The sequence below is a fragment of the Danio rerio genome, chromosome 23, assembly GCF_049306965.1.
Source record: "Danio rerio strain Tuebingen ecotype United States chromosome 23, GRCz12tu, whole genome shotgun sequence".
NCBI lineage: Eukaryota > Metazoa > Chordata > Actinopteri > Cypriniformes > Danionidae > Danio > Danio rerio.
In genome coordinates this window covers 38,123,798-38,151,534 of record NC_133198.1, presented here as the reverse complement: position 1 = coordinate 38,151,534, position 27,737 = coordinate 38,123,798, and the positions used below count along the sequence as shown (strand labels likewise).

General features: G+C 35.4%; 2 protein-coding genes across 40 annotated transcripts in view; one reads left to right on the top strand and one right to left on the bottom strand.

Annotated features, from left to right (window-relative positions):
- Positions 1-4,748, top strand: part of LOC564564 (solute carrier family 41 member 1) — a 142,859-nt gene extending 138,111 nt beyond the window's left edge. For all 8 annotated transcript variants that reach the window (XM_073939261.1, XM_073939263.1, XM_068216930.2 and 5 more), the window contains 2 exons: positions 959-1,107; positions 3,782-4,748. In XM_073939261.1, the coding sequence (XP_073795362.1) occupies positions 959-1,107; positions 3,782-3,955 (323 nt within the window). In that variant the 3' untranslated portion in view covers positions 3,956-4,748. The remainder of the gene's footprint in view (positions 1-958; positions 1,108-3,781) is intronic.
- The window catches only part of si:ch211-236h17.3, a 416,859-nt gene continuing 393,811 nt past the window's right edge, over positions 4,690-27,737 (bottom strand). For all 32 annotated transcript variants that reach the window (XM_073939291.1, XM_073939290.1, XM_073939265.1 and 29 more), the window contains 2 exons: positions 9,623-9,705; positions 4,690-7,410 (listed from right to left, as the gene is read on the bottom strand). In XM_073939291.1, the coding sequence (XP_073795392.1) occupies positions 6,565-7,410; positions 9,623-9,705 (929 nt within the window). In that variant the 3' untranslated portion in view covers positions 4,690-6,564. The remainder of the gene's footprint in view (positions 7,411-9,622; positions 9,706-27,737) is intronic.

The window sequence follows — 27,737 nt, the reverse complement described above, 5'->3', positions numbered from 1 at the left end:
GTTGTCCGGAAGAAATAAAAAAAAAAAAACGGGATGGTTGTGGGAGATTGGTCTGAGTTTTCCAGGGAAAAACGGGAGTGTTGGCAGGTATGCTTACCAGTTTAATGATTTGATCTGCTGTAGTTAGAAATCAGATTGTCATAATCTTCTAAGCTTATTATGTGGTTCTGCTGCTATCTTGTGGATAGAAAACATCAACCATCTTTGGTCTACTCTATGGTAGGCTAATGGCTGTCGACGAGCTCTCTCAGAAATTAATATTTTAAAATAGGCTCTATTCTTACTAATAAACTGCATAATTGCAATATAAACAACTACATTCTTGACTAAAAAGGCTTCAAAAGTACATCATGTTGTCTAAAAGCAGTAATATTTTGTTTTGTTGCGAAATGATTATAACTTCACAGGTTTAAGTAGCTCTATTCACAAAGATTTCTTTAATTTAGATCAACTGTGGTGATCAAGTCTTTTACTCTGCAGTGCATCTCTATAAATATAATAAATTACAGACATAAATAAATAACAGCAAAAATAAAAGTAAAACAAACAGTGCTTTCTGGTTTTCTGGGGAACGTATGAAAAAAAATTTTCAAAGATGATTCCTTGGATTTAATTTTTTTTTTTACGTTAAGTGGTTGTAAACAATTTATTTGGGCTGAATTTAAACAAACAAATTAAGTTGAACATTATTAAACTTAATTTGTTTGTTTAAATTCAACACAAATAAATAGTTTGCAACACTTTTTTTCAGTGTTCAAGGACAGAAATTGATCTAATGTAAAATAACATGGTCATAATTGTATAAATATTGTTTTTAAGAATCCTGCGATGTGGCTATTGCAGATACACACATTATGATAGAGCTGGGCGATACGGCAAAAATGCCATCTCTAATTCTTTTCTGTATTGAATGATAACAATGTACATTCCAATATAAGTTTTGAATACTTTCACTCAGGAGTGAACTCGAAGTCTGCGCGGGTGCTGTTCCTCCTGGTGGTTCCAGGTCACCTCCTGTTTCTTTTTGCCATTAATATGCTTCAAGGAGGCCACACTGCCATCACACCTGCATTTACCTGCTGCTACCTGAGTGCTGCGCTGCTTCAGGTCAGGCTCTCTGATTTCTTCTAGAAATGTGGATGTACTGTCTACACAACTATGCAAGCATGTCATTATAGATTACGCACAAAACAATTGTGAAAAACATTTCCTCACTGATGCTGAACTCATTTTTATGTTTTTTTTTTCTCTTGAGTTTCATCATTTTTATGCAAAAACAATCTCTTAGGTAAAATGTGAAAAAGAATTGTGTAAATGCATCAGTCGTCTAATCTACTTTTGATTAAATATTGAGTTTTACTTTCAATATTAAAAGTGAAAAAAATATGTAGTGAATCATATAGAACATTTTAAAATGGAAAATTCTTGGATGCAGATTACTAAAAAAGAGCTTAAATGTTTGAGTATGTGAATAATTTATTTTTAACAGATTTAAAATTACCTTTGCATGTCGTTTATGTTGTTTGGTTCTCGTATTTTTATACTTTTAAAATCCATCTTACTGAGGTGGTCTGGTTTAATAAAACATTTTTATTTTATTAAATAACAAAGGTTGATATTTGAAGTAAAAATGTATAAACCTTTGTTTAACAAAAAATACAGTTGTTTAGTCAGGTTAATGTGTTTAGCAGTTTAATGTTTACTAAAATTAGCTGATACAAGTTTGATTTTAAGACAGTATAATTTACTTCAGTTCACTCAAAAATGAAAACGACCTACTTTATTTTTAATTATTTATTTTTCCTCGTGTTTTTTTTTGGTAAAACAAAAAGAAGATATTTTGAAGAATGTTGTTTTCTTGGTAAACTAATACTATAGGAGTAAATGAACGCCAGCAACCCGTATGCTTAAAAAAATCTTCCTTTTGTGTTCAACAGAAGAAAAACTCAAGATAGGTTTGAAACAAGGATGAGTGAATTATGACAGAATGCATTTCTAGGTGAACTTTCACTTTTAGTTAGTTCTTTTACTAAGATTATAATACTAAACAGTAAATGAATACTATGGTTCAGCCATTTTAACTAATGGTACCTTTATTGTAAAGTGGTCTTCGCTCTAGCATTAAATTGCTGCACAAGCAACATTAGAGCATGTTGAAAACCATTGTTTTGTATTTTATTTTGTTAAATATTTCATGATATAGTGATGAGTTAAAAGTGGCATTTGATGCATTTATTGCCTCTTCGCTGTAGAAAATTATAAAGAATTATGTACTGTAAAGAGGAATTGGACATGAAAATAAAAACAACGGTTAATAAAACACTCCAGACTATTAGAGTTAAACAGTCGAGTTGACCATTTTTGAATCCATTCAGCCAATCTCCAGGTCTGGCGGGAGCAGTTTTTACTTAGCTTAGCATAAGTCATTGATTTGGATTAGACCATTAGCATCTCACTTAAATAAAGCATTTAATTTTTGTTTCGTAAGACTGACTGAAAATGAGAATTTGCTATAATATGGCTTGGAACTATACTTTCAGTCCTGCATAATAATCGAGGGACTTTGCTGCCGTACTATGGCTGCAGCAGCGGCAATAATATAAGACAGCACTGTTACTCATCAGCGGCAATAATATAACACAGCACTGTTACCCATCTATTTTCAAGTGCTGAGTAATATCATTGCACCTGCTGCAGCCAAGGTATAGCAACATAGTCCATTGATTGGTATCCATGAATGAACATATAGTGCGTAGCCATGTCAGCAGAGAAAATGACCAGTTTTCCGTTGGTGAATAGTGTCACTACAGACAAACAGAAAAATCATCAAAACTTTTTTTCTTTTTGAGAGAGAGATGCTAATGTTCTAATCTAATGATTGAATGATCTATGCTAAACTAAGATAAAAGTGCTCCCACCAGACCTGGGCCCAGTTTTTCTAAAGTAGTCCAGTGGGATTTTGGATCATGGATTGGATCAAATCTTGGTAATGGGTTTTTCAAAGGTAACAGAAGGACTTTGAATTAAGATCAGACCTCGTAATCTAATCTTACATTTGATTTGTATCAATCCTTCCCTTTGGGTTATTCAACAGTTTGAACTCAGACAACAACAAAGCAGTATTGTATTAGAACAAACTAAAAAAAAAAAAAAAAAAAAAGTTGGTTGATTGCAGTGTTTGTGTTTCTTACCATTTAAACAAATAACGGCTGTTTGTGTCCACTGGTATTTTGCTTACCTGTTGTTCTTTGCTAAGCCAGTAGGCTACACTGTTGGTTCCGTTTAAGGCTCTGGTAAACATCATCTTAACATTTAGCATTTGGACCACAGTGATCCAACTCAATGTTCCTTTAAAAACTATCATAAGAGTAAGATAGATCAGTTAATCCAGGATGGCAAAGCATGGGATTTCCAAATGTGGACCAATTTGATTCAGATTAAATGTTTTAAACTAGGCCCTGGAGATCATCTGAATGAATTTAAAACTGGACTGTTTAACTTAAACAATACTTCCCCTCAGATAGTCTTCCATTAACACTTGTTTTTATGTGCAACTTCTGTTTAAACATTTTTTTAATACATGCATTAAATTAATCAAGCGTCACTTTCAGGTCAATGTATCATGAAACATAACACAAAATGATATACAACACAATGGTTTTCAACATTATTATTCTCATGTTTACTTTTTTTTAATAGTAAAAAAAAAAAATGTCAAGAGTTCCTTTTTAAAAATGCACGTGAAAAAGATAGTAGTGTTAAACCCTGTTTTTCTCCACAGGTGGGGATCCTCATTTACACAGCAGACTTGATTGTGCGTTTGATGTGGAGGAAAAGCCTGGACCCAGATAACTTCTCCATCCCATACCTGACTGCTCTGGGAGACCTGTTAGGCACGGGTTTCCTTGCCCTGTGTTTCCGTCTGGTCATGTTAGTGGAGGGACTTGGCTTATAAAACCTCAAACCCTTCAGAGGACCTGTACTGCCCACAGTGGTGCACACGATAGGACTGGAAATATCAAATCCCCTGTAGATCATTGGCAGGTATGGACTGCTACCTGATGGTCTGTATATGATTATATTCTAGGTGTGTTGCCTCAATGATGCTGCTTTCATACACACCAGCCGCCTGATACTGTATAGCAAGGCAGAACTCTAGCATCACTTATTTTTGTGCCATGTTAAAAATTGAAGTTTACCAAAATGTAAAGGGATAGTTCACCCCAACATGAAAATAGCCACCATTTACTTATCCTTCCAAACCGGTGTTCTGATGAGCACCAAAGAAGATATTTTGAAGAAGGTTGGAAAACTGTTAGGACAAACAAACATAACTATGGCAGTCAATTGTTTCCAACGTTCCTCACAATACCTTGTGTGTTCAACTGAAGGCAAAAGTGATAGATAAGTAAACTATGACACAATTTTTGGGTTAAAGATTCTTCTGTTATCCCTAGTGAATTTCCAGAGTCTCTGATTTAGATTAGTTTTTAAGTAAACAAGGTAACTTTGAAGGTCATTCCTTTGCTATTTAAGTAACACAGTTTTAATGGCTGCTAGATATTCATATACAGAGGGCCAGACGTGCCTCAGTTTGTACATTTTTCCTCTAAATTGGATAGACATCCAATCATAAATCATATTTATTGAATGTACCAGTGTTCACTTGAATGACTTGATAACAATGAATTTGTTGATGTGGTAATTTATTTATTCTTCACTGTGAATTATAATTTACCCTAATCGCATAGTTTCTACAGTTTGTGTGTGGTGGTGTTTTAAATAGGAAATGGTGTAAAAAAGTATGTCAAGAAAACAAACAAAATCTTGCTTTTGTACCAAACATATGTGTGCCTTAAAATAGACAAGATATGAGATCACACTGTTCCCTACTACAGAGAAAAAAAAAGAAAAAAAAACCTTCAGATAAAGTTTGACCCTTCAAAGCAAGACTCAATATTGGCTAGTGCACAAAGTCACTCACAGTTTTGCAGCACATGTATCCCCACAAGCTTTCAAAACCGGTGCAAACTGTTAAGTTACATCACAAGTGGCACACACTGTTGCCACACTCTCAACAGCTCAGAGTGTTGAAGCTTTCCCCACTCTCACACCAATAAACCTCCTGCAAGACATTCATATTAGATACCATCAGAACAATGAACATTTGACAGGACAAAAGCATTGGGACTTCTCTAATGCTCAAATCAAGACACAACGTTCCCCCGAATATAATATGTTGCCTGTCAAAGTGTGTTTTAACCCAGACTCTCTTGTGGTCATGAAATGTTGGCAGATTCCAGCTCAGCATTCAAACAGGGAATAACTAACTAGATTGAAACTATTTTCCAACAGCAATTTTGGAAGGCCTGTTGTGCAATGTGGCACACAAGGTGCCCACTGTGCTGGAGTACACGTCTGCCTGTCAGCAGCCTTGTATTCTTACCCTTACTCATCAGCAAGATTTCATATAAATGAACCATCAACCGAAATAAAAAAATTCAAAATCTTTAGGTGTCATTTTGACCAAGTGCTAATGAGCCACAAGAACACCTCATAGCTATGAAAATGAGCAAGGCTAGTTTAAACTTTACTGTAGTGCACTTGTTTGAAGGACAAGATACTCTTGTATTGACTTAAACACTGATATCTCACTAAAAACTTTCAATCCTTAATACAATTTCACAAGATGAGCATATCCTCGCGAGATCATGCTGATGTTTGACCTGTAATGCCCAGTGGGTAGTTTGTGCCTCCACCTGCATCCATAGCTCAACAAGAGGTGCAGTGATCAGGGTCTACCTTTCTCCAACCACAGCTATGCACTGTTTACCTAGCCTGCTGCATGCTAAAGGGGACTCTGTGAGAAAAATCATTTCAGTTCAGAGTAGGTAAACCAGCCAATGCAGACAGCCTTGCAACCGTTGGAGTCTAAATTCATACCCTTGACTTCCTCCAACGCATTACAAGATATCTGATGGAGAAGGTGATGGTGTTACCTTTAGACTTGGAAACTCCCTTTGTGATTGGGCCTAAGGTCTGAAATCATATCTGGGGAATGTTAGAAAGGAGTTTTTCGAGACCGAATGCAAGGAATCTCTTGGAGATTAACGTCAAGGCTCTGCTGGTTCCAGTTCAAGAGCAAACTCTGCAATAAATACGCCGTGTAAACAATACCATAAATATAATTTTGGGTGGTGAAGAGTACAGGAGATGAGACATTCATAGCATTTGTCCGTTGATGAAGAATCCTGCTTCACTTATCAACACTTGGAAGGACAAAGGCACATATTTGGAACTCGGTCGAAAGTTACCAAAGCCAAAGGAATTGCAGACAGTATTTCATGAACTTCTGGGATGGGTTGCAACAACAACCCCTGCCAGCAGTCATCTGTTCACAGTGCTAAATTTCGCCTCAGGGGAGCGAGAGCCACACCGTAATCAAGGTGCTTCCTCTACAGGTTCCCTTAGGCAGACCACTCCAATCCAGGCGCAAGAGTGAAATTCAACTGTGCCTCATGACTTTTCAGTGAATCTTGGGATCAGTTGAAACGCGCTCAGGCTTCATCTCAACTTCAAGTACGCAGGCATAGAATAGTTAAAAAGCAAGAAATCCATTCGGTAAAGGTTGTAAAGTTTCTTCTGATAAAACGGACTGATGTTGTCAAAGAACTTGGCAGCCATGTCGCCCGTGGTCCTGGTGCTTTTCGAGGTGGCTGGGAATTTGACCTCTCCTTCTGCACCTGCTAGCTTTAGGATGTAGCGCGAGTCTTGCGCAAGAGTCTCATATTTGCCCACCACATCGTAATGGATCAGGCAAGGGTGGCAAAGTGAGTGAACTCTTTCCCAATGCTCATTAAATGGTTCCTCCCTCTGAGTCTGAGGGTCTACTAAATAATACACAAACTCCTCAAAAGAGACGTCGTTGCCTTTTTCCAGGGCTTCAGCCTGGGGGTCCGCACGATGCCTCTGGATGATTTTGGTCCCGTATCGTTTATGGAAGGCCGTGTTGTAGCTACGGGTGAACTTATTGCGATAGGCAGAGACTAATCTCTCGAAAGGTTCACGCACGAAAACAAACTTCAGATATGTGCGTAGACGCTTGTTGATCTCGGCTGTTGAGTACTCCGAGAGCGAGCGCAGATTGCCTGCTATGTGGGCCTCATTGGCGGGAATAGCCAGCGGTTCACGATAGCGCCCGTCACCTGTTAGCACCATCATCACACGCTTCCAATTGGTGCACGCCACTTTGGGAACATAGCAGTACAGTAACTTGTGCTTATCGTCCACTATGAGGTGGCGAAGATCCTCGGGGCCGAGTACCCGTCTTTTGCGTGTATGTGTGTGACAGGTTTCCTCCAGGAGTTCCCTTCGACCCTGCATAGTGGCCTGCACTGCAGATTGCTCCAGCTGGAGGACAGGAAGAAATGTTATAAGAGGAAATCAAATGAGGTGGAGAAAGTCAACATTTGTGTTTCATGAAAGACAAAAGTCACTTGGGTTCAGAATTTCATTTTTGGGTGAACAATTGATGAAATCTGGAACGGGTGGTTCTTAGCAGTAAACCACAGATTGCACTACATGCAAACACACGCATTTGGGTGACTTTAAAAGATTAGGCAGTTGTCTTTGAGGGAAGTTCTTGTGAAATCATCAGGCACATTGCGGTTATGGGAGGGTAACGGTCTTGCCTGGGGGATGATAGACAGATGGGTTTCATAAAGGCAAGCATTTGATGAGCTGGTAGTGACTCAACTGAATTCTTATTAAAATGTTCCACCTTAAAGGGATAGTTTGCCCAAAAATGACAATCCTGTCATCATTAACTTTTGTTCCAAACCTGTATTTTAAATTTGCTTATAATTGTCATTTAAACATTGCTATTTAATGCAGACGAAGACATTTTATAAAAAAGGTTTAAATATACATATCATCCCACATTTACATTTCTCCAGCAAATAATGTATGTCATTTATTTTTAGTCATTTGGTTTGCAAGTGTCATCATGAAATGATGACTTGGTATAAATTAGGGTTGTTACGATATAATAATCTACTATACCAGCCATATACCAAGTAGTATTGCGATACTGTACAATGTTGAATTACTTTGGATTGTTAATACAACTCAAATTATAGAGAAAATTGTCAGAAATACTATATTTTATGTTATAATGGGCCTACTTGAATGAAATTCATAATTCCCTTAAGGCAAAAAAAGTATTTTTGCATGTCACTTCTAAAATTATCGATTCATTTAGTTTATTTTGTAGATAACTGACCAACAAAAATATATTAAAATAAAGATATAAATCATACAGAATGAAATTTGTTATAAAAGAGAATTTTTTCAACAAAAATAGCCTATATGAAGTGCTCAAAAATTATTCCAATGTTTCCTGTTGCTATTTTTGGTTTTTCATCTATTTTTCCCCCCAGTCTTATCAGGTAACAATCCAAAGTAATTCAACATTTCACTTTGAGAGTCGTTCTTTTAAAGAGATTGTCACGTTTGTTGTAGCTACTAAATCATATTAACATGAACCGATTCAGATGTGCAATCGAATTGAAGCGTTAGATAACATGCAATAGGCTACCATAAAAGGCGCAAGTTCTACAGTTTTGCAATCTTAAAGGGCTTCACAGACTATTCAAATAAAATGCTCTATTGTTGCATAAACATGCGAGTATTTTAGTGACTTTTGCAACACATGCAACATTATCTATTGTAGATAAACCATTAATGACGATACTACCGTTTACAAACTACAGTGGCGTTACCAGTATTTGAGCCATAGTATTGCGATACTACCATATAGTACTGGTAAACTGAGCAACCCTACTACACTGAAAAAAAAAAATATCTGCAAAATTGTTGCAGACAATTTATATGGGTTGAATTTAAACAAATTAAATACAGTTATGTTCAAACTTCAAACTTCTTTTGTTTATTTAAATTCAGCCCAATTATATTGTTTACAACTTAACTTAAAAATTCTTAGTAAATCCAAGCAACCATCTTTGAATACATTTTTTTTTCGGTGTATAAACCGGGTTTTGGGGTGAATTTTCAGCATCATTGGTGTAGTCTTTAGTGTCACAGAAAGTTTCACACTTCCACTGTTAGAAAATTAAAATAAAGTTTGGGTGTGTATTTTTATGAGCAAAAAACTACACTTGTAACGTTTATCCGAAGACTATAACAAGTTATATACCAACAAATCTTGTCAGACACATTTAAGATCTACATTTCTGCACACTTCGCTATTGTAGAGCGCATGCAATTTCGTGTAGTCATTCATAATACAATCATCATTTCATGAAGACGCACGCAAACTGACTAAGGTGTTTGATGTGATTGAATGGAGGTTCTTCAGGAATGTGAGGTTGTTATTTTAGTAATTTGACTTCCACTGCCGTTAAAAGCTATCCCTTAAACACCAGGGGCCTGAGGAAAACACTCTGTGTCTTTTGTTGATTCAACATATTGCCCTAAATAATATAATTTATACCTTAAAATAGCATAATTACAACCTTACGTTTACATCGTCCTATTTAATAATTCTATAACTTAGGACAAATGTTAACAACATTTCATGATTTCAGCTGCTGCAGTATCATACCTGGTCATTTTCCTGTAGTGTCTGTAAAGGACTTCTTCCTGATTTAACTGGGAAACTGTCCCGACCCGAAATCTGTTCAGAAGCTACACACCAAAACAAAAGCAAAAGATGAGAAATGGCAACAAGTAATACTGAAATTACATATGATCATAATGGTTTAATTTTAAGAATTAAATACTAAGGTTCTAATCACAAGCATTCCATCATGTTGTGTAACTTGTTCCGCTATTTAAAATGTATGATGCCTCAAAATACTACAGTATATTTTGGTGGTACACCCTTACTAAGGTCATTTTAGTTATGCATTTTTAAATTGGCATTCATTTCAATACTATTTTTAAATTTGTTAAAAGTTTCAGTTTACATTTACTTTACTGTAAAAAACAAAACTACATTTGACCAGACTTTGAGCAAAATCTTTACTGATATTTCTGTGCTAGTTTGACACTATACACTAAACTGAGGATAGTTTAACTCAGGGGTGTCCAAACTAGGTACTAGAGGGCCAGAATCCAGGGGAGTTTAGCTCTAGCCATAATCAAACACACCTAAACCAGCTAATTAAGCTCTTTGTAGATGTACGAAAAACTTCCTGGCAGGTGTGTTGAAGTAAGTTGGAGATAAACTCAGCAGGACACCAGCCCTCCAGAATTGAGTTTGGACACCCCTGGTTTAACTAATTCAAAACACTCCCTCACTTGAACTCACCGCAAGTGAGACGAGAAAATGGTAGTAAATTGCAGAGGTAAAATCAGATTCTCAAGTCATAATCTTTATAATAATGATTTGTATTAAAAATGTTGACCGAGGTGTGTGATATAGGAATTACAGTGGAGAATTCAAACTGCTTATTTTCCGTGGAGCGACTGATTTGAGTTAGTAGGCCTGCTTTATTTATTTGATGGAGGAAAAATAAACTTAGGGGAAAAAAAAAAATGCCGGTTATTAAAAAGGATTCAGTCTGTGTTTTCATTGTGTAATCTAAATTTGTTATTTAAGTTAAAAAATTAAATTAAATAAAATAATAGGGCTGCCTTTAATTTTTTTTATTAAGTTTGTTTTTTGTAGACAACCCTGAAAGTTTCAGAAGCAAAAAGAAATAATAAACTAAAAATAGGCGATGGTGATGGTAATAACCTCATCACCGCGGCTGACATCTCATTATGGCGGTGATGCAGTTATCTTCACACCCCTACTCAGAAGACCCTACAAACCTCCTTAAAAAGCACTCGCCTTAGCAACTGCATAGCACTCACCCATGACTTCCCAGCTTTTACATATTCAAGCACAACTGGCATTTTCCTGAGAAAGACTTTCTTTGAGGTTAAGAGGCTCGTGACCTTGTTTTGCGAGAGCACAGATCAAAGCACTTAGTCAGAATGATCACGTTCTTGAGCAATAAAAGATTAGAGCTGTTAATTCTCATCATATGGAGAGCAGCAGGGTTCACCTAGCCGATCGGCCATAAAATTCCTCCTTCACATTTGCATTCTCTATAGGAACAGTCTGTTCTCCTCAGTTCAAGCCACTTCCCCCTTACTCCCCTTCCCACCCATCACACACACTCTCTTCTTCAGTCAGTGTTGGGGCCCTCGCTAACGTAAGTGATTGGTTTTGCACATGTGCCAGCTAAGTCAAAGGGATACTTTAAATGCTCAGAGAGCTAGCAAGTCTGGACACTGAGAGAGTTGTGGAGTAAGCAGCCATGCTAAAAAAAGAGAACAGGCACTTTCCATAAAAAGGATTTAAGAAAAGTACCATTTTTTTTACAAATTTTATGTCAAATGGTAAATAAAAGGAAATGCTTAATCCTCACAAATGCTGCAAATCAATCAGAGTTTTTTTCTTACAATGACGTCAAATGACATTTAAAGATGATACTAAATTCATATACAAAAATGACAAAAATATGGTAATGTGGGTGTGCTAAAGAGTAGTTCTCATAACTGAGTTCTTATAACTTGAGACTACAAGCCATCTGGGTGGTCCTCAAATAACATTTTCCTTGAAGCATTCTCAGCAGCAGTACGAACTACTGTATGACACAAAACAGGGAGCTCGAGCTTGGCATTCAACAAATGTCAACAACTGGATGGAGGATGGAGAAGTACTGCGTCTGCTCATCTATCACAGTTTTCATTGTTTGTGGAGTTAGTTGGTAAACTGTGTATATACAGCTTTTAAAAATGTTGAATGCCTGTTTTGTATTGCAGCTTCCAGCCAATCAACATAGGTCACTTGTAGTTTTTACTGTGCGAGGTTAGACCCTACTCTAAAGTAGGAGCTAAATTAGGCCATGACATGACAACGATGTAGCCACAAACGGAAAAGTTTTTTCCCTTACGTTTTAAGTTTCATGTTTACACAACATTTTCAAAACAATCCACACATATTGTAGAAAACGTTCTAAATCGCTGTACATGCCGAAATGCTGTAGTATGCAAAGCCTATGAGAACTAGTGCAAAAGCACATGCATTAAAAGTAGTAGCTCATCAAAAAATGAGCACTGAATCATTATGTACTCCCATGGGTTTTCATATATATATATATATATATATATATATATATATATATATATATATATGGTTGGGTTGAGAACATCAAAGATATAACATGGAAGGGGCAAAAAAAAAAAAAGGAAATAGGGAGGAGGTTGAGTACATATACAGACCAAAATTTGTGCTGTGAAAGCAGGCGCTGATGACTTCCCCAGGCCTTATATACACTCATTATTCACACAGATGGATATATAAAATGAATCAAGACTTAAATTCCAACAAATGTATGAATGATTTCTACACCGATAATGAAGTCTCAACAGAAGTCTTACATTAAAAATAAATTATTTTTGAAGAGAAACATTTTAGCAAGCAGAATCATAATAAAAGCAGCAATTTTGGATTCCACAAAGACACTTTTAACCAACATTTCTATGAAGAACGCTTTTGTAGTGTAAATTAGTGGTCGCTTTTTATCACCACGGGGCGGTATTTCATAGGTTGTAGGTGAATATCAACAGTTTTCTCAGAGGATGACAAGCTGACAAAAAATCCATGTTGGATTGACCTGATTAGTTGACAAATGATTGCGGATCCTTGGCATATTTTGGGTCTTTTACTGGACCTTTTTCCTGTAGCAAAGAAACTTTCCAAAGACGGCTGTTTCTTACTCCTTTTGCTGCTTGTGGTTTAAAGTTGGGTGCTTAAGTGCATAAGATGTAACCAGAAGAATATGGTTATTCTTAAATAAAAGACTTTGTAAAATAAAAGAAGATTCAGACTCAGTCTAATAAAAAAAAAAAAATAAATTAAAACTAATAATTGTTAATGGTTTCTTGTGCGACCCGGTACCAATTAATCCACGAACCAGTGTTTGAGAACCACTGCTGTAAAGGACTATTTCTCTAATATGAAGAATAGTTTGTGGAATAAAGATTATTTGGTTGTTCTAGCTTGGCCATAATGAAAATAAAGCTCTTTTTTATATCAAAGTAAAGAGACATTATTTATTCAGTTTTTAATAATTCTGTATTTAATTTTCAAAAAAAAAAAAAAAAAAAACTCCAAATATTATTCATCAAAAGAACCTATTACAGAATGGAAAGGTTCCAATGATGTGGAATCAATGATGCAGAGGAACTTTTATCTAATTTTAAAGTGTAATTAGGCTGTAAAATCAAGGCATGTGAATTTTAATTAAGTCAATGATGAAGAAGTTGCTTGGTAACCTTCCGGGAACAGCTAGTCATATAACTTAATTAATATTCTTGATTGCCTAATTCAGCAGATGATTAGCACTGACTCAACAGCGTCTGCCTTTTAGACCACTGAGCTGAATGTTAGTGTAAAGCCTTCCACAGCTAAAAGTGTATTATTTTAAAGGGTTGGTTCACTCCAAAATTATCATTCTATCATCATTTACTCTTCCTGGTTTTAGTCCAAACCCATAAAACTTTTGTTCATCTTCGGAAGAGAAATATTTTGATTGGAGATGCTGCTGTCTCTCCATCCAACGTCCGTTCACCCAAAACTGCAGATGCTTCAAAACGTTTGTAAAGAGAACTAAAAATAACTCCATATGAATTCTATCAGTTTAATCCAAGTCTTCTGAAGAGACTTTTTAAAATGAACTGCTTTACTCACAGAAACTAATCAGCAACTTTTCACAGCATTAAGCTGAGTCAAAATGATTAGCTTTCCAGCTATTTTTTTATATTTACCAAGTTATATTTAACAGACCAGAAAATATACTTTAAAGGTGCTGTATATAAGTTTCTTAAGCTTCTAAAGCATAACAATACTATAATAGTACAGATATTTAAGAAAGTGAACATTCTTGTTTATCTGAAAAACAATGATGTCAGATATTCTGCTTTGAAAATGTGTGAATGTTGGAAAGGGTGTCTTTGTTTTGGTTCTTTTAACCCACCCACTGCCACTTTAGCCAATCATATTTCAGCACCCTGGGTTGCCTTGTTGGAAAACCACATATTTCATTCAGTTAGAAAGGCTCTCAAAGCATCCACCCTTGACTGAAATGCGACCTCCGGTGGACAGTAGCAGACTCTGAAATGAGACGCAGATTCAGAGTTCCACATGAGGTTATTAATTAGCAAATCAAATAAATATTACGAATGTAAACATGAGGTGAGCAGGATACATTGTAACCCCTGTGAATTAACAACACGCTACATTTGCTGTGATGAGCATTTTGGCTGTTTGCACCAGACAAAACACGACAGAAACTTTAAAATACAGCCATTCAGTAGCACAGAATAGTGCACTCACTGCACTCCAACGAAATGGTAAGGTTTATAATCTAATACATATTAAACCTTTTTAACATTATTAAATGTACATGCTGAATCACTGATGAGTTCTGAAGTTCAATTTGAAAGGGTTTATTTTATTTTCAAGATCTGCTGCTGCTTTCAACATTATAAAATGTCTTGTAAAATTGTTTTGATCCAGGAATACAATACATAGTTCAACCACTGGGTGTTAAACTTACATACTGCACCTTTAATATTTGTAAAACGATTTTAAGGTCTATATCATTAGCTTCCCTGTTTACAGAACAAACCACTGTTATCCACACACACACACACACACACACACACACACACACACACACACACACACACACACACACACACACACACACACACATCCTCATTTCCGTTCTACAACTATCTTCGTCTGGGTGGTACGGTGGCTCAGTGATTAGCACTGTTGCCTCACAGCAAGAATACCAATGGCAATGGGTCCTCGAGGATCTCTTGAGCTCAGGGCTCTCTCCCGGGACAGCATGCCAAACAAGCTATATATAAATCATGAGCTAAGTGGGAACTCTTGAAACTGTAGATTGGGACCACCCACTATCTTATTTGACTAACAGATTAACCTACCAATCACATTTAGCTTTATGCAGCGTCGTGTTTTTAAAAATATTTTTATTGAACAAAAATGTTTTTGTTTTTTTTACTTTATTGAACAAAGTAATAATCCACGTCATGTTTAAGGATGTGGAAATGTCCACAGGATAACAGCCCAGATAATCATCATTTATCAGTGTGCATCATTCATTCACAAACGTATCCGTATTGATGATCTGTCAGCAAAACATACAGGAAATCAGTATAAATGTATCTAGTCTTTGTTCTGAGATTCATTCATTATATTGGTGATACTTTTCTACATAAAGATCCTGCAGACTGAGATAGAGTGAGTTTTCTTTGTTCTATAAAAGCAGATTTTTTGTAGTATTTGTTGAGTATCCACAAATCAGTCATTTGAACAATTTCTTTCTCTTATCCTTATGACCAAAATGACAGAATATTTGAGGGTTTTTCACTGCCATTTGTTTAAAAAAAAGCAAGTATAAGCATATCTGCGCATTTGTCAACATCACGGGATGAAGGACTCATGCAGTGAATATTGCACACTTTTAATAAACGAGCATTTAAGTCAGAATAATAAATGCTAATCACAAAGTTATCCTCACATTAACAGACGGCAATGCAGGAGGTACACATCTCAAGGGAAATTTTGCTTTTGTTAAAACACCCAGAAATTAAACCAAGGACTTAAAGAATAATGCGTCAATATAAACATCAAAGCTTTTTTTTATTTCTTTGACACTTTATTGTTTTGAACAATGTCTTTCTATTATATTTATCCAAAATAACTGAATATCTAAAGGTTTTTTACTGCCCTTAGTGAAAAAAAGCAAGTATAAGCATATTTGCCAATTGTCGACATCGAAGGATAAAGGGTTTTATTCTTTTTATAAACGAGCATTTAAGTCATATAAATAAATGCTAATCACAAAGTTATCCTTACATTAACAGACAGCTGTGCAGGAAGTACACATCTCAGAGAACTATTTTTTTTTTGTTAAAACAGAGAAATTAAACCAAGAACTTAAAGAATAAAGCGTCAATATAAACTTGACAGCTTTTTTGTTTCTTTGACACTTTTGAACAATGTATTTCTCTCATCTTTATGACCAAAATGATGGAATATTTGAAGATTTTTCCACTGCCCTTAGGAAAAAAAAGCAAGTATAAGCATGTGCACATTTGTCAACATCACAAGATAAAGTATTCATTTAAGTTAGATTAATAAATGCAAATCACAAAGTTATCTTCACATTAACAGACGGTGTGCAGCCAGTATGTCTCAGAAGCCTTTTTTTTTTAACCACGAATATTAAGAATTCTGCATGTAATACATATATTAAGGAGCACTGTTATAAATATAAACATCACAGCCTTTTTAATGCATTTTTAAAATCCGATAAGACTTGTTTTCAGGCGTACTGGTAAAGACGGCTACAAATCCTATCCATTTAAACCAATCAGAGGAATGACTGAGGATCTGCTGACGTGTTTACAGAAAAGTGTGTGCCATATACATCAGACGTTTAGCCACAGACATCACGCTAAGCATCCACCCACGCACCTTAAGCTAATCATCACTAAACATATAATGCAGTTTTGAAATGTTGGTGTGCCGAGTTAGAACAAGTGTTACTCACTACCACAATTTGATATTTGTGCCAAATAAAAACCTATCAGACCTGCCATCGCAAAATGATATACTTTCACAACATCCTCATAATCATCTCTGACAGATGAGAATCATGTTAAAAGGAAGTCTTAAAAAAAAAAAAAGTGTGTGAGAGGCCGTTAGGGGTGTCAGATTCACAACCGCAGAATGACGCGAGTGGATGCTAACTTCCTTTATTTTACACGAACAGAGAATTGCTTGATAGATGAAACTAAATGATGACGAGACACTGCAGAACTGACCTAAACAAATGCTAAAAGAGTTCCTCGAAACAATCCTAAGCCACATTTGAAGTCAGAATTATTAGGCCTTGAGTGAATTTTGTTTACTTTTTAAAATATTTCCCAAATGATATTTAACAGAGCAAGAAAATTTTCACAGTATTTTCTATAATATTTTTTCTTCTGGAGAAAGTTTTATTTGTTTTATTTCACCTAGAATAAACGCAGCTTTTAATTTTTTTGACCCCTTTTAATGTCAATATTATTAGCAGCAATTTTTTTTCATTTATCTACAGAACAAACCATCGCTCTACAATGACTTGCCTAATTACACTAACTCGCCTTATTACCTCGCCGTAATAAACCTAGTTTAAATTGCACTTTAAGCTGAATACTAGTATCTTGAAAAACATCAAGTGATATACTATGCACTGTCATCATGGCAAAGATAAAAGAAATGAGTTATTACAAATTAGCTGCTCTTAAAACTTTTATGTAAGTTTGAAACCCAGTGGTTGAATTGGGTATTGCACTCCTTGACCAAAACACATTTTCACTCGGCTCCTCCTCTGACGAGTCCACGCAAGTGCAGCTTGCCAAATTGCCTGAAGGCTGATTTGAACTGTTTGCCAACTAAAAGCAACGGCACACGATATAAATATTTTCCATACTAAAAGGAGTTTTTGTCCTAACCAACACTTAAAATTTTTATTTCAGAAACTACTTCTATTTCTCACAGGTGAGCAACAAGATAAACTATGATCACCTCAGGTACACCTTATGTGCTTTATTCAGTATTAAATGCTAATAATAGGAGTTTAAATGTCATGCCATTTACTGCCATTCTGCTGAAAGCAGAGTTCACCTCAGATCTTGAAAATAAAATAAACTTTGAAATTGAACTTCAGAACTTTGACTCAGTGCAAGCCAAGACATATCAATGCATGTACATTTAATAATGTTAAAGAGGTTTAATATGTATTAAATAGATTATAAACCTCACAATTTTATTGGAGTGCAGTGAGTGCACTATTCTGTGCTTCTGAATGGCTGTATTTTAATGTTTCTGTCGTGTTTCATCTGGTGCAAACAGACAAATTGCTTATCACTGCAAATCTCATCACATAGTGTGTTGTTAGGACACAGGGTTACGATGTAACCTGCTCACCTTATGTTAACGTTAGTAATATTCATATTATTTGCTCATCAATAACCTCATGTGAAACTCTGAATCTGCATCTCATTTCTGAGCTGCTTTTATTTACCGGAGGTCGCATTATTGGTTGCGGGCACATGGTTTGAGAGCCTTCCTGACTGAATGAATTTCCATGAAGGTGACCCAGGGTGCAAAAAATATAATTGGCTAAACTGGCAGTGGGCGGATTAAAAGAACCAAAACAAAGACTGCCGTTTAGTACGTAATTTTCAAAGCAAAATATCCGACTTTAACATTGTTTTTCAGATAAAAAAAGAATGTTTATTTAACATGTTTTTTAAGTATCTGCAAACATATTATGCTATTTTTATGATTTAGAAGAGTCAAAAACGTACATAGAGCAAATAATTTTACATCTTTCCATTAATGGTGCACTAGTTGATGTGCCTAAATGCTAACCGGTTAACATAATATGTTTGAAACACAATCCCTCCCCTGCCGTCCAAAGCCACGCCTCCTGAAATAACGAACATGCACATTAAAGATGACAGAGACTCACTAGTTCATGCCATTCGCCAGTTAGAAAACTTTACAGTACTTTACAATACTAAACAAAAACTGTATTATATCTAGCACGTTTTTGGTTGTGTAGCAAGCAAAACTTGTCATAATGTGCAATATTTCATGCATGCAAGGATCACTTGCAAGGATCTCACTCTCTCACATGCTTTGTCCTAAAGCCACTACTGTATGCTTAGTGGTTGGCCAGCGGCGTGCAGGAATTACACTTGTTAAGCCATACTTGCATGTTGTTTCAGACCGAATATTCAGAGTAGCATGGTAAACAATATAGGGAGGTGTCACATGTTGTCATTGTTCAAAAATGAACCAAATGTAAATATCCCTCAGTAAATAGGCTAGGTGGAATAATGCTATATACTTATGCTTTGTTGTTAAATTAAATAAAAAATTGACATTATCGATGCTGTAAAAGGTCCCTTATGAAACTAAAAATAGTCACATCAATCTTTCAGTGGCTGAACAACACTTCCGTGCATATAGCCCATTAGTAACAACAAAATCTACATAAGTTTTGTGAGACTAAAATAGTTTTAAAATATAACATTACCTGTCTAAAAGAAATACTTCAGTGTCGAAAAGTAACTACAATATTGATTCAGGGTTTTAAAAATACATATAAATACATTTAGCTCATTTACTTTTATCATTGCTGTTGGAATGTGAAGAGACTTTCAACATGCACAACAAGAATGTCTCTGAAGACAGTCACCTACTGCACCTTTAAACAAAAATTAGGGGGAAAAAATACACAGGTGGGCCACTAATTCAGAAGGGCTAATAAATCTGACTTCAACTGTACATGATTTGGGAAAGAGAGAAGCACTAAATGTCTTCCAAAGGTGGCAAACAATGAAGTCTCTTTTTAACCTTGTTAGTATGCTATATGAGCAAGGCTCCTCAAGTCAACCGAGGCCAGGCGGCGACAACAAAGGTTGCTTGCTGGAATGCAACACAGGCTTGTGGCCATTTATGTTGGCCTGCGAGGGCTTATAGAGGACAACACACAAATCAGTGGGCTTTTATCAAAAGTGCACAAGGTAATGGGCAGGAAGGACTCCTGCCGTGCTGAAAGCGTTCGCTTACTAATCGAATTCGGCTCGGCCTCATGTGGAGGGAGGTTTCTTTTCTGTGCGCTGACTTTTTTTGAGTTTTTATTTTACTCCCCAAATGCAATGATTTATTTTCTCAATTGTCTTCACAGCTGGTGCTCTCGCTCCTATAGTCTAAATATATTAAGGCTGCGGTACATGAAAACATATTGATTTTTCTTTGAGGATCATGTTTCTCTGGTTGAAACAACAATGGAAACATTAGCGCTCATGTTTCCTGGATGTAAGGAAGCACCGTTTATCTTATGACTTAATCTGAATGAGAAGTGAAACCGGTCTGATGTCAAAATCAAACCATTGCACAAGAGGTTCTTATTCATTAAAATGTGCACTGTGCAACCACAATGTTTTGACTCATGTACGTTTCCCAGAAGACGATACATTAAAACACTATTGCTATTAGGGTAGTAGGACAGGACACCAGAGAACATCCAGTAAATTTGTGTCATCATATTTTATGTCTTAATCTATTATAATTATCCGTGGGCATGGATTGATTTTTTTTTATCAAGATTAATCTCACTGTATTCTTGGAATTAATCTGGATTAATATATATTAAGATGGCTCATTTGAATTCTGTCTAAGGCATTCAGAATATGTGTGCTACCCAAATAATGACTAAATATAAGTCCTTGAGGATGGGTTTCTGCCAGGTGGCGCATTAGACCAGAAGCTCATCTCCGGTTTCCAAAATGTATCACAAACTGCTTGAGAAACTGTTCTACTGTGATAATTGGTGATGAAAATAAATGATGTTCAATAAGATGTACTTGTGTTTAATAACTATTTATTCAGTTAAACGTGAATTTTGAGCTGTAGGCGTACATAAGCTCCAAACAGTGATTTTTGATTATCTTAATCCGATTAAAGTCATAACTGAACTAAACAGAAATGGAATTAAGACATGTGGACTATGTATATATTAGTGACATTATTGAAGTAAATACCACAATCAAACTATTACCTTCATGTAGGACTTCTCGCCATACTTTTTCGACAAGATACACACACGCGGCTGTCAGGAAAAAAAACCCACACGTGCACGCGCACACACACACACATTGCGAAAAGTGGAAATTTTTTTTCTTTCTATTTGGCGTGCGTTATTAAATTCCATAACACTCTCATAAGTCCTCACTCCTTATTTGCATCTAATACCCCAGTTCGTCACGGGGGCATAAATGAAATGTTCATGAATAAAAGTGAAACTTTTGAAAGGCAAGTAACTAGATTACAGATGTCCATGTCAATGTAGTCAGAAGTGTCTTCGAAGTAAGTGAAAGATCCAGAAGGGCATCTGATTTGATTCAGAAGGGCACTTTTTTTGTCAGACAGCTCACCAGTCAGGTATACATCTACGCTAAAATATCAAGGTGAAAGTCACCATAGCTTGCATAGAATAGACCCAGCTCCCAAACCAAATCTGATAATACATTATCTGTGATATTTTTTTCTTTTTATCGCGCAATAAGAGTCTCACGTTATTGATAACATCCCACCACTAATTATAATACTTTATAAAATTGCAGCCCATCACTGACCAAATAGAAAATTCCATTCAAAACACTTACGAAATGGTTACTCATTACCAGTTGTGTAAATATATCAACGTATCGCACAACACATGAACACAACACATGAACACGATCTCAATCAGTTATACAATATATATCGCCCATACATAAAACACAATTCTAGCAACATTTTAGCTGATTGCGAAACCTCTATTAGAGGTGTCAGTGTCAGTATGGTTAAAAAAAACACTAGTATTTACTATAAATGACTATAGTATATTTTCATGTGGGTGACTGACAATTGAAAATAGATCTGGTAGTAGATATTGCTACCTGTTTTACCTTTTACCTTGCACTTCTTTTGTAACATTTATTATTTTTTATTGTTTTCAAGATCTGATTCCAATGCCTAGTTATTAAAATGACTATAATTAAATGAAATATGTCTAAGAATACAATTTATTTTTTTATTCTTTAGCAGAGTGTACTTCAGGTTTGAGGGCAAAACTCCTTTTAAAAATCTTATCCTTTTAAAAATCAAAATCATACGAGTTCGTAGTAATTAGCCACTTTTCTGATAAACAGTTTTGTTTCCTTGTGAGATCAAGCTTGTGATTCCAGTCTAATCAAACCTTGCATATAGAAAAATCTGATCATTTTCACAATGTAATACACACTACTCGTGATTACTTATTGGGGGAATTTACACTGCAGATCTTAGACTTTTTAAGACCCTTTTAAGACCATTATGATTGAAATTTTGGACTCATACAGGGCTAAACCATAAGGATTCTTCTGTAAATAGTTTTTGTATTAATTGAATATCATGTCAAGTGATGTGTTGCTTTAAGTTTCTTTGCCTAATTACGGAGTTTAATTAGGAGAATGTGCTGTAAAACAGCTGTTGTGAATTGTATCTTTTTAATAAAAAAGAATTGAATATAAAAAAGTTGGATTATTAGTGATTCAATGTCAGCCCGATTGGGTGGCTTTACTTGGACATAGAAAAATTAAGACCTATTTAAAATGATTTAATACCTACAACACAATATTTCAGTGAATTTAAGACTTAAATTTGAAAAACTAAATGTTAGATCTTAAGACATTTTAAGACTTTAAGACCCCACAGACACCCTGTAACATATTTTTTTGACTTTTAACTTGCATATCTGATGTATACATTTAAACTGCAGACAAAAAAAAGACAAAAAATAAAAATAAATTATTAAAAATTAAAAAGAGCAGAACCAGACTTATACTCATTTTAATAAAACTCTTTTCTCCATTTATGTATTTAATTTAATTTGTTCACATGTTTAATTTGTTTTGTCTTTGAAAAGTTCTTTTGCTATATTTTAAGGCTGCATTAAAATTAAATTTTCAGATAAATTTTCATACATAAAAGAGGCCTGAATCTGATTTGAGTAAATCGGAATCCTGCTAGCTTGAGCTGTGCCACATGGGAGAAAAAAAAAAAAAACTAAATTCAGAATGGGTTCACTTAAACCATGACAACTTTTTACTCATACTTTGAGTAGTGTTAGAAACAGAAACTTTTACTCGACTTGCACTACATTTTTGTGTAATGGTACTTTTACTTTATGATTTTTCAGTACTCTCTCCACAACTGCTCATTACTGTAATTTCTTGTATTCATACGCACGCACGCACGCACGCACACACACACACACACACACACACACACACACACACACACAGAAAAGATAAGAAAACATGCACACAAGCTATGATGGAAACACTTTTACCAAACAAATTCCAGTATGCACATAAAAAAGTCATGTGATTTTGTTATAAGAGATCATGTGATGATGAAAATGTGTGTGAATGGACAAACCAGCAGGCTGAGCACATTGTAAAACATCTGAAATGTTGTTTTGGTGAATCTAAAATGCCTTAACCATTTCAGTATTAGCGTTATTATAGTATAAATTACCCCCAGAATTGTCAAGATCGGCTGTGCTCCGCGTCTTACATCTTCATTTATTAGATAAAGAAAACATTCACAACTTTTCCTACTGTATCTAGCTCAGTTTTTACGTTTGATATTTGGTGCCAATTAATCAGGAAGTGACGATTTTGTTCACACCATGATGAAACATCTCGTCTTTAAGCCATATGTTAGGACATGCACTCAAATTAATGAGTGTAATTACAGAGAATTTCATGAATAAGCTCTGCAAAATCAAAATAGATTCAGCTGGGAAAAGGTGAGATATGAAAGAAACACAAGAACAAACATGACTGATTACACATCAAATTACTGTGAAAACTTACTAAAGCACTTATGCTGAAATTCTAATGAACACCGACTGAAACTGCCTCAGTAAAAAGGAAGTTTTACTTATCATAAAGTGCTCTTAGGGCAGAAAAGATATCCTGCAAAAGCTATCGTTTTTCGTTTTTCCCCAAGCACACCAGAGGAAGTAGATCTCAAATGGGGGCCTTAATAATATGGCATAGAGCAAACAGCATTACAGAATCAATAATGTGCTTAATCAGAGATTTGGATAGGGTTACGTCCGACCGTACAGTATTCCATTCACTGCACGAGCTTTACTCTCATAACTACAGATGAAATTGAGAAGAGAGAAAGAGACGTATATGATATGAAAAGGTGAAGAAAGACTGTGCTTCTCTCCCTCTCTGTGTAAGGGTGTCACTTTATCCCTGGCTAACGTAGAGCCGGGACTGTTCATCTCAAATGCCATTTTAGGCTGGATAGTTCCCCTTGTATATTAAAAGTACTAGGGCTGCACGATATTGGTGAAAAACTGACATTGTGATCATTTACTTTTAGATTTTATATTTTCACTATATGAAATAAAATCGCTCTATTTTGGAAAGAATTAGACCTGCACAATATATTGTTTCAGTATTGATATTGCAGTATTGATGCGCATCTGCAATGGTCACATCGCGAGATATGCAATTTTAAGCCTAAATTATAGTTGACCAGGAGCTACACAATTGTATTTAATTAATGTATTTATATGGAATTTATTTAATTTATGCAAAAAAAAAAAGAAAAACTCATAGAATTTCTGTCTTGTTTCTAGTCCAAATATCCACATTTCAAAGCAAAAACAAGATTAACGTAGGGATGCACAGATTAACCAATTTCACTTTTAACCATGCTATAATTCATCATGTTTGATTAATCGTAAAGGCTTTTCAACACTGCGTTTCTGCACGGAACAAAACTGCTGCAACTAAAAGTTATGCCAACTGTGGACTATTTAAAGTTCTGAGCTTGTTCACTGAGGCTAATACACACTCACAAAGTTATTGCATATCATATTTATTAACCATACATGTGTTTAATATAATTTAGCTCACATGGATAACTGATTATTAATTCAAACATGTCTTTACGCTGCTGTGGGTCAGCCAATTGTTGCATTGGTGATCATGACTTTGAGAATCGATAGATCTGTCCTTCACAACACACGCAGCGATCTCAGATCAGATACTTAAATATGATTTGAAAACTTGAAGAAACAAATTAAATTTTGTTAAATTGAATTAAATTTAAATGTTTAATTAAAAGATCCTGGATCTGCTGAATATGTAAGGTACGAAGAATAGGCATAGGCCGGTACAAGTTTCAGAAGGTATAATAACCTTAGATAAAAATATCAAAGTTTCACGGTGTCAGGGTTTAGTTTTTACTGCTGTAAAATAATTTCTTTTTAAATGTTTAAATAAAAAGTAAAAGAGTTTAAATAAAAAGTAAAAAAAACAACAACTTTTCCCCCTATTTAACACAATATATTACATTTTAGTAAACATTTAGAATATTTTGGAGCACTAACCATGTAAGGCTTAGCTTAAAAAATACAGATTTCCCTAAAAGACATAACCTTAGATAACCTTAAATTTAAATGTTTTTATTAAATAAAAACACTTAAAAACCCTCTACATATACCTTAGAAACGGTATAACAAAACATTTTCGCGTTTTTAATACCTAGACTTTTCCAAACCACGGTAAACCTTGAAACCGGTTATCGTCTCATGCCTAACGAAGAATGGACCACTGGACAACTATAATCCCAATCCTGAAGCTCCTGCAATGTGACTATTTTGGATACACATATTGCGATAATGGAGCTGAAACGATATATTGTGCAGACCTAAAAAGTACACAGCCTTTTCCCCCTCTCCCACTGCTGAAGCATGAACAAATTAATAAAACAAAAGAAAAGACAGAACAAACTGGTGACCCTCAAGCTGTTCTATATAACGAAATTGTTTTAGATCCAAACAAGTGCCATTGTCTGGCAGTCGAACAATCTGTTCCAGTCACCTAGCGTGATCTGTTTATTGCATTCGAATCTCTTGACGACTTAAAACCTGCCTCGAGTCTCGTCTGTCTGAAAGGAAGAGTGAAGGATTTGGAGGGTTGGCGGGATGCTGACCAATGCCCCGGCAGCACTTTAAATCAAAAGCATCTTGTGCACAGTTTCCTCGTAAAATAGAAACAGGTCTACTGGGAAACTTGGCCCCGTAGAGCAGTACGGCTCCCAGAGTTATGTCATTTTATGGGTAATGTAATGCTTAAACAAACCAGCAGTGGCTGATGATGCTATACCAAACACATGAGGATCCAGACAGAAAGTGGTTTTTAAACAGCTGGAAGTTTGTTTATATGTGCAAACTAAACTAACATTCAAGGGAGAGTTCATCAAAATAGCAAACTTCCACCATTAGTGCAGCAGCAAACTATTATTTGTCATAATCCAGGGCTCCTGGCTGAGAGTAGTTCGATTTTGTAAGCTTTTCTTCCTGTCAGTGCTCTAAAGTTTTAGTGGTCGCGCTGGTGACAGATTTACTGACCAGATAAGCCATGGCATGCTACTGAGTATGACATGCGTTGCCAAATGCACCTAAACTAGAACAAAACAGTGCTACTTGTTTGAACGATGCACCACACTGACCATTTATTAACTCATTCAGTCAACGCATTTCACTAAACCAGCTATTTGCATGAGCACTATACAGTGCTGTTCTATTTGTTTACAGAGCTCTCTAATACAAAAAATGTTAACATTAAGTTAACCCTTTAATCAGGCAAAGAACCATATAATCACTTCATTATGACTGATTACAATATAAGTGACTTTGTTTTTTCACCAGTGCACCTGAATATTTTTTCCAGACTCGCACAGAAAGTGAAATAACCGCAGAGTAGAGAATGCCAAAACAGTGTCAACACCTTTATTATAAATGTGTGAGAATTGGTAGCCTTGCATATGGCAGCATTCTTTGTATGTAGTTACATTAAACTTTACTATACTCTACTAGTTAATACATTTGCGTTTACAGTTCTGCACAAGTGTGTTCCACTGGTCAAACAGTGTTATTGCAGGCACCTAAAATCCATCACAAAACACTATTCTACACCAAAAATAATTGTCAATATTAAGTCATTTTCAGCTGTCATCATTTATTCAATATTACAAAACTGCATGAGTTTAATTTTTCTGAGATTTGTTGTTATTATTAGGACGGGCCATTTGGCTTAAAATCAAAATCTCAAATATTTTATTGTAAATAATGATTTTAAATGTATGAATAATATGCCATCTAACTGCATCTCTGGCACAGCTTTCAATCATTGTCAATGTCGTGCAAAGTAAGGCTCAAAAATGGGTCCATTGTCCTACTTAACCAGAGATCAGATGTAGCTGCAAAGTGGCCACAGAAGATCAGCCTCAGCCTTTAACAGAGCAGGGTAACGTGACTAAATTTAAAAAATCATCCTGAAAAAAATTTATTATAGATTCTGAATGTCGATTTTGATTAATCAACCAGTCCTAATCATGATTATTATTACTACTATTACTACTACTACATGTATTTTTGCCCATGTAGATTATTGATTGAACAAAGCACACTAAGACATCCCTCAAAATTACCTTTTATGTGCTGAACAAAGGTCACATAGGTTAAGAAACAATATGACAGAGTAAAACGATTACAAGTTTTTAATTTCTGGATCATCGCTCCTCTTTGTTTTATATTTGTTTGTTTTATAAAAGGCAAGTTTCACCCCAAAGCACTGGGTAATAATGATCAAAAAGGTGATGCCAACCTGTGAGGGCCTATTCACTCCTATTTACTACAACTAGAGCGTAAAATGTGTAAACAAAAAAAAAAAACAACAGGTAAACAGTTTAGGAAACAATTTAGGCTGCATTACTGGAGAAAATACAAATCCAAAATCCAATCTGACCTTCAATCACTTCATAATGTGGCTCAATTTTCCAGGATCAAAGAGAGTCTTGCTTTTAGCCCTGGGGAGTAATGGACTTGCTGAACTTTTCCAAAAGGATCACGTAAAGTAAAAGCATTGGAGGTTTGCTTGATGGTAAAGAATGAGCTCATTTTTTATGAGCATGTGGTGTAAATGCTTCGGAAGAAATTATCCATGAACAAATT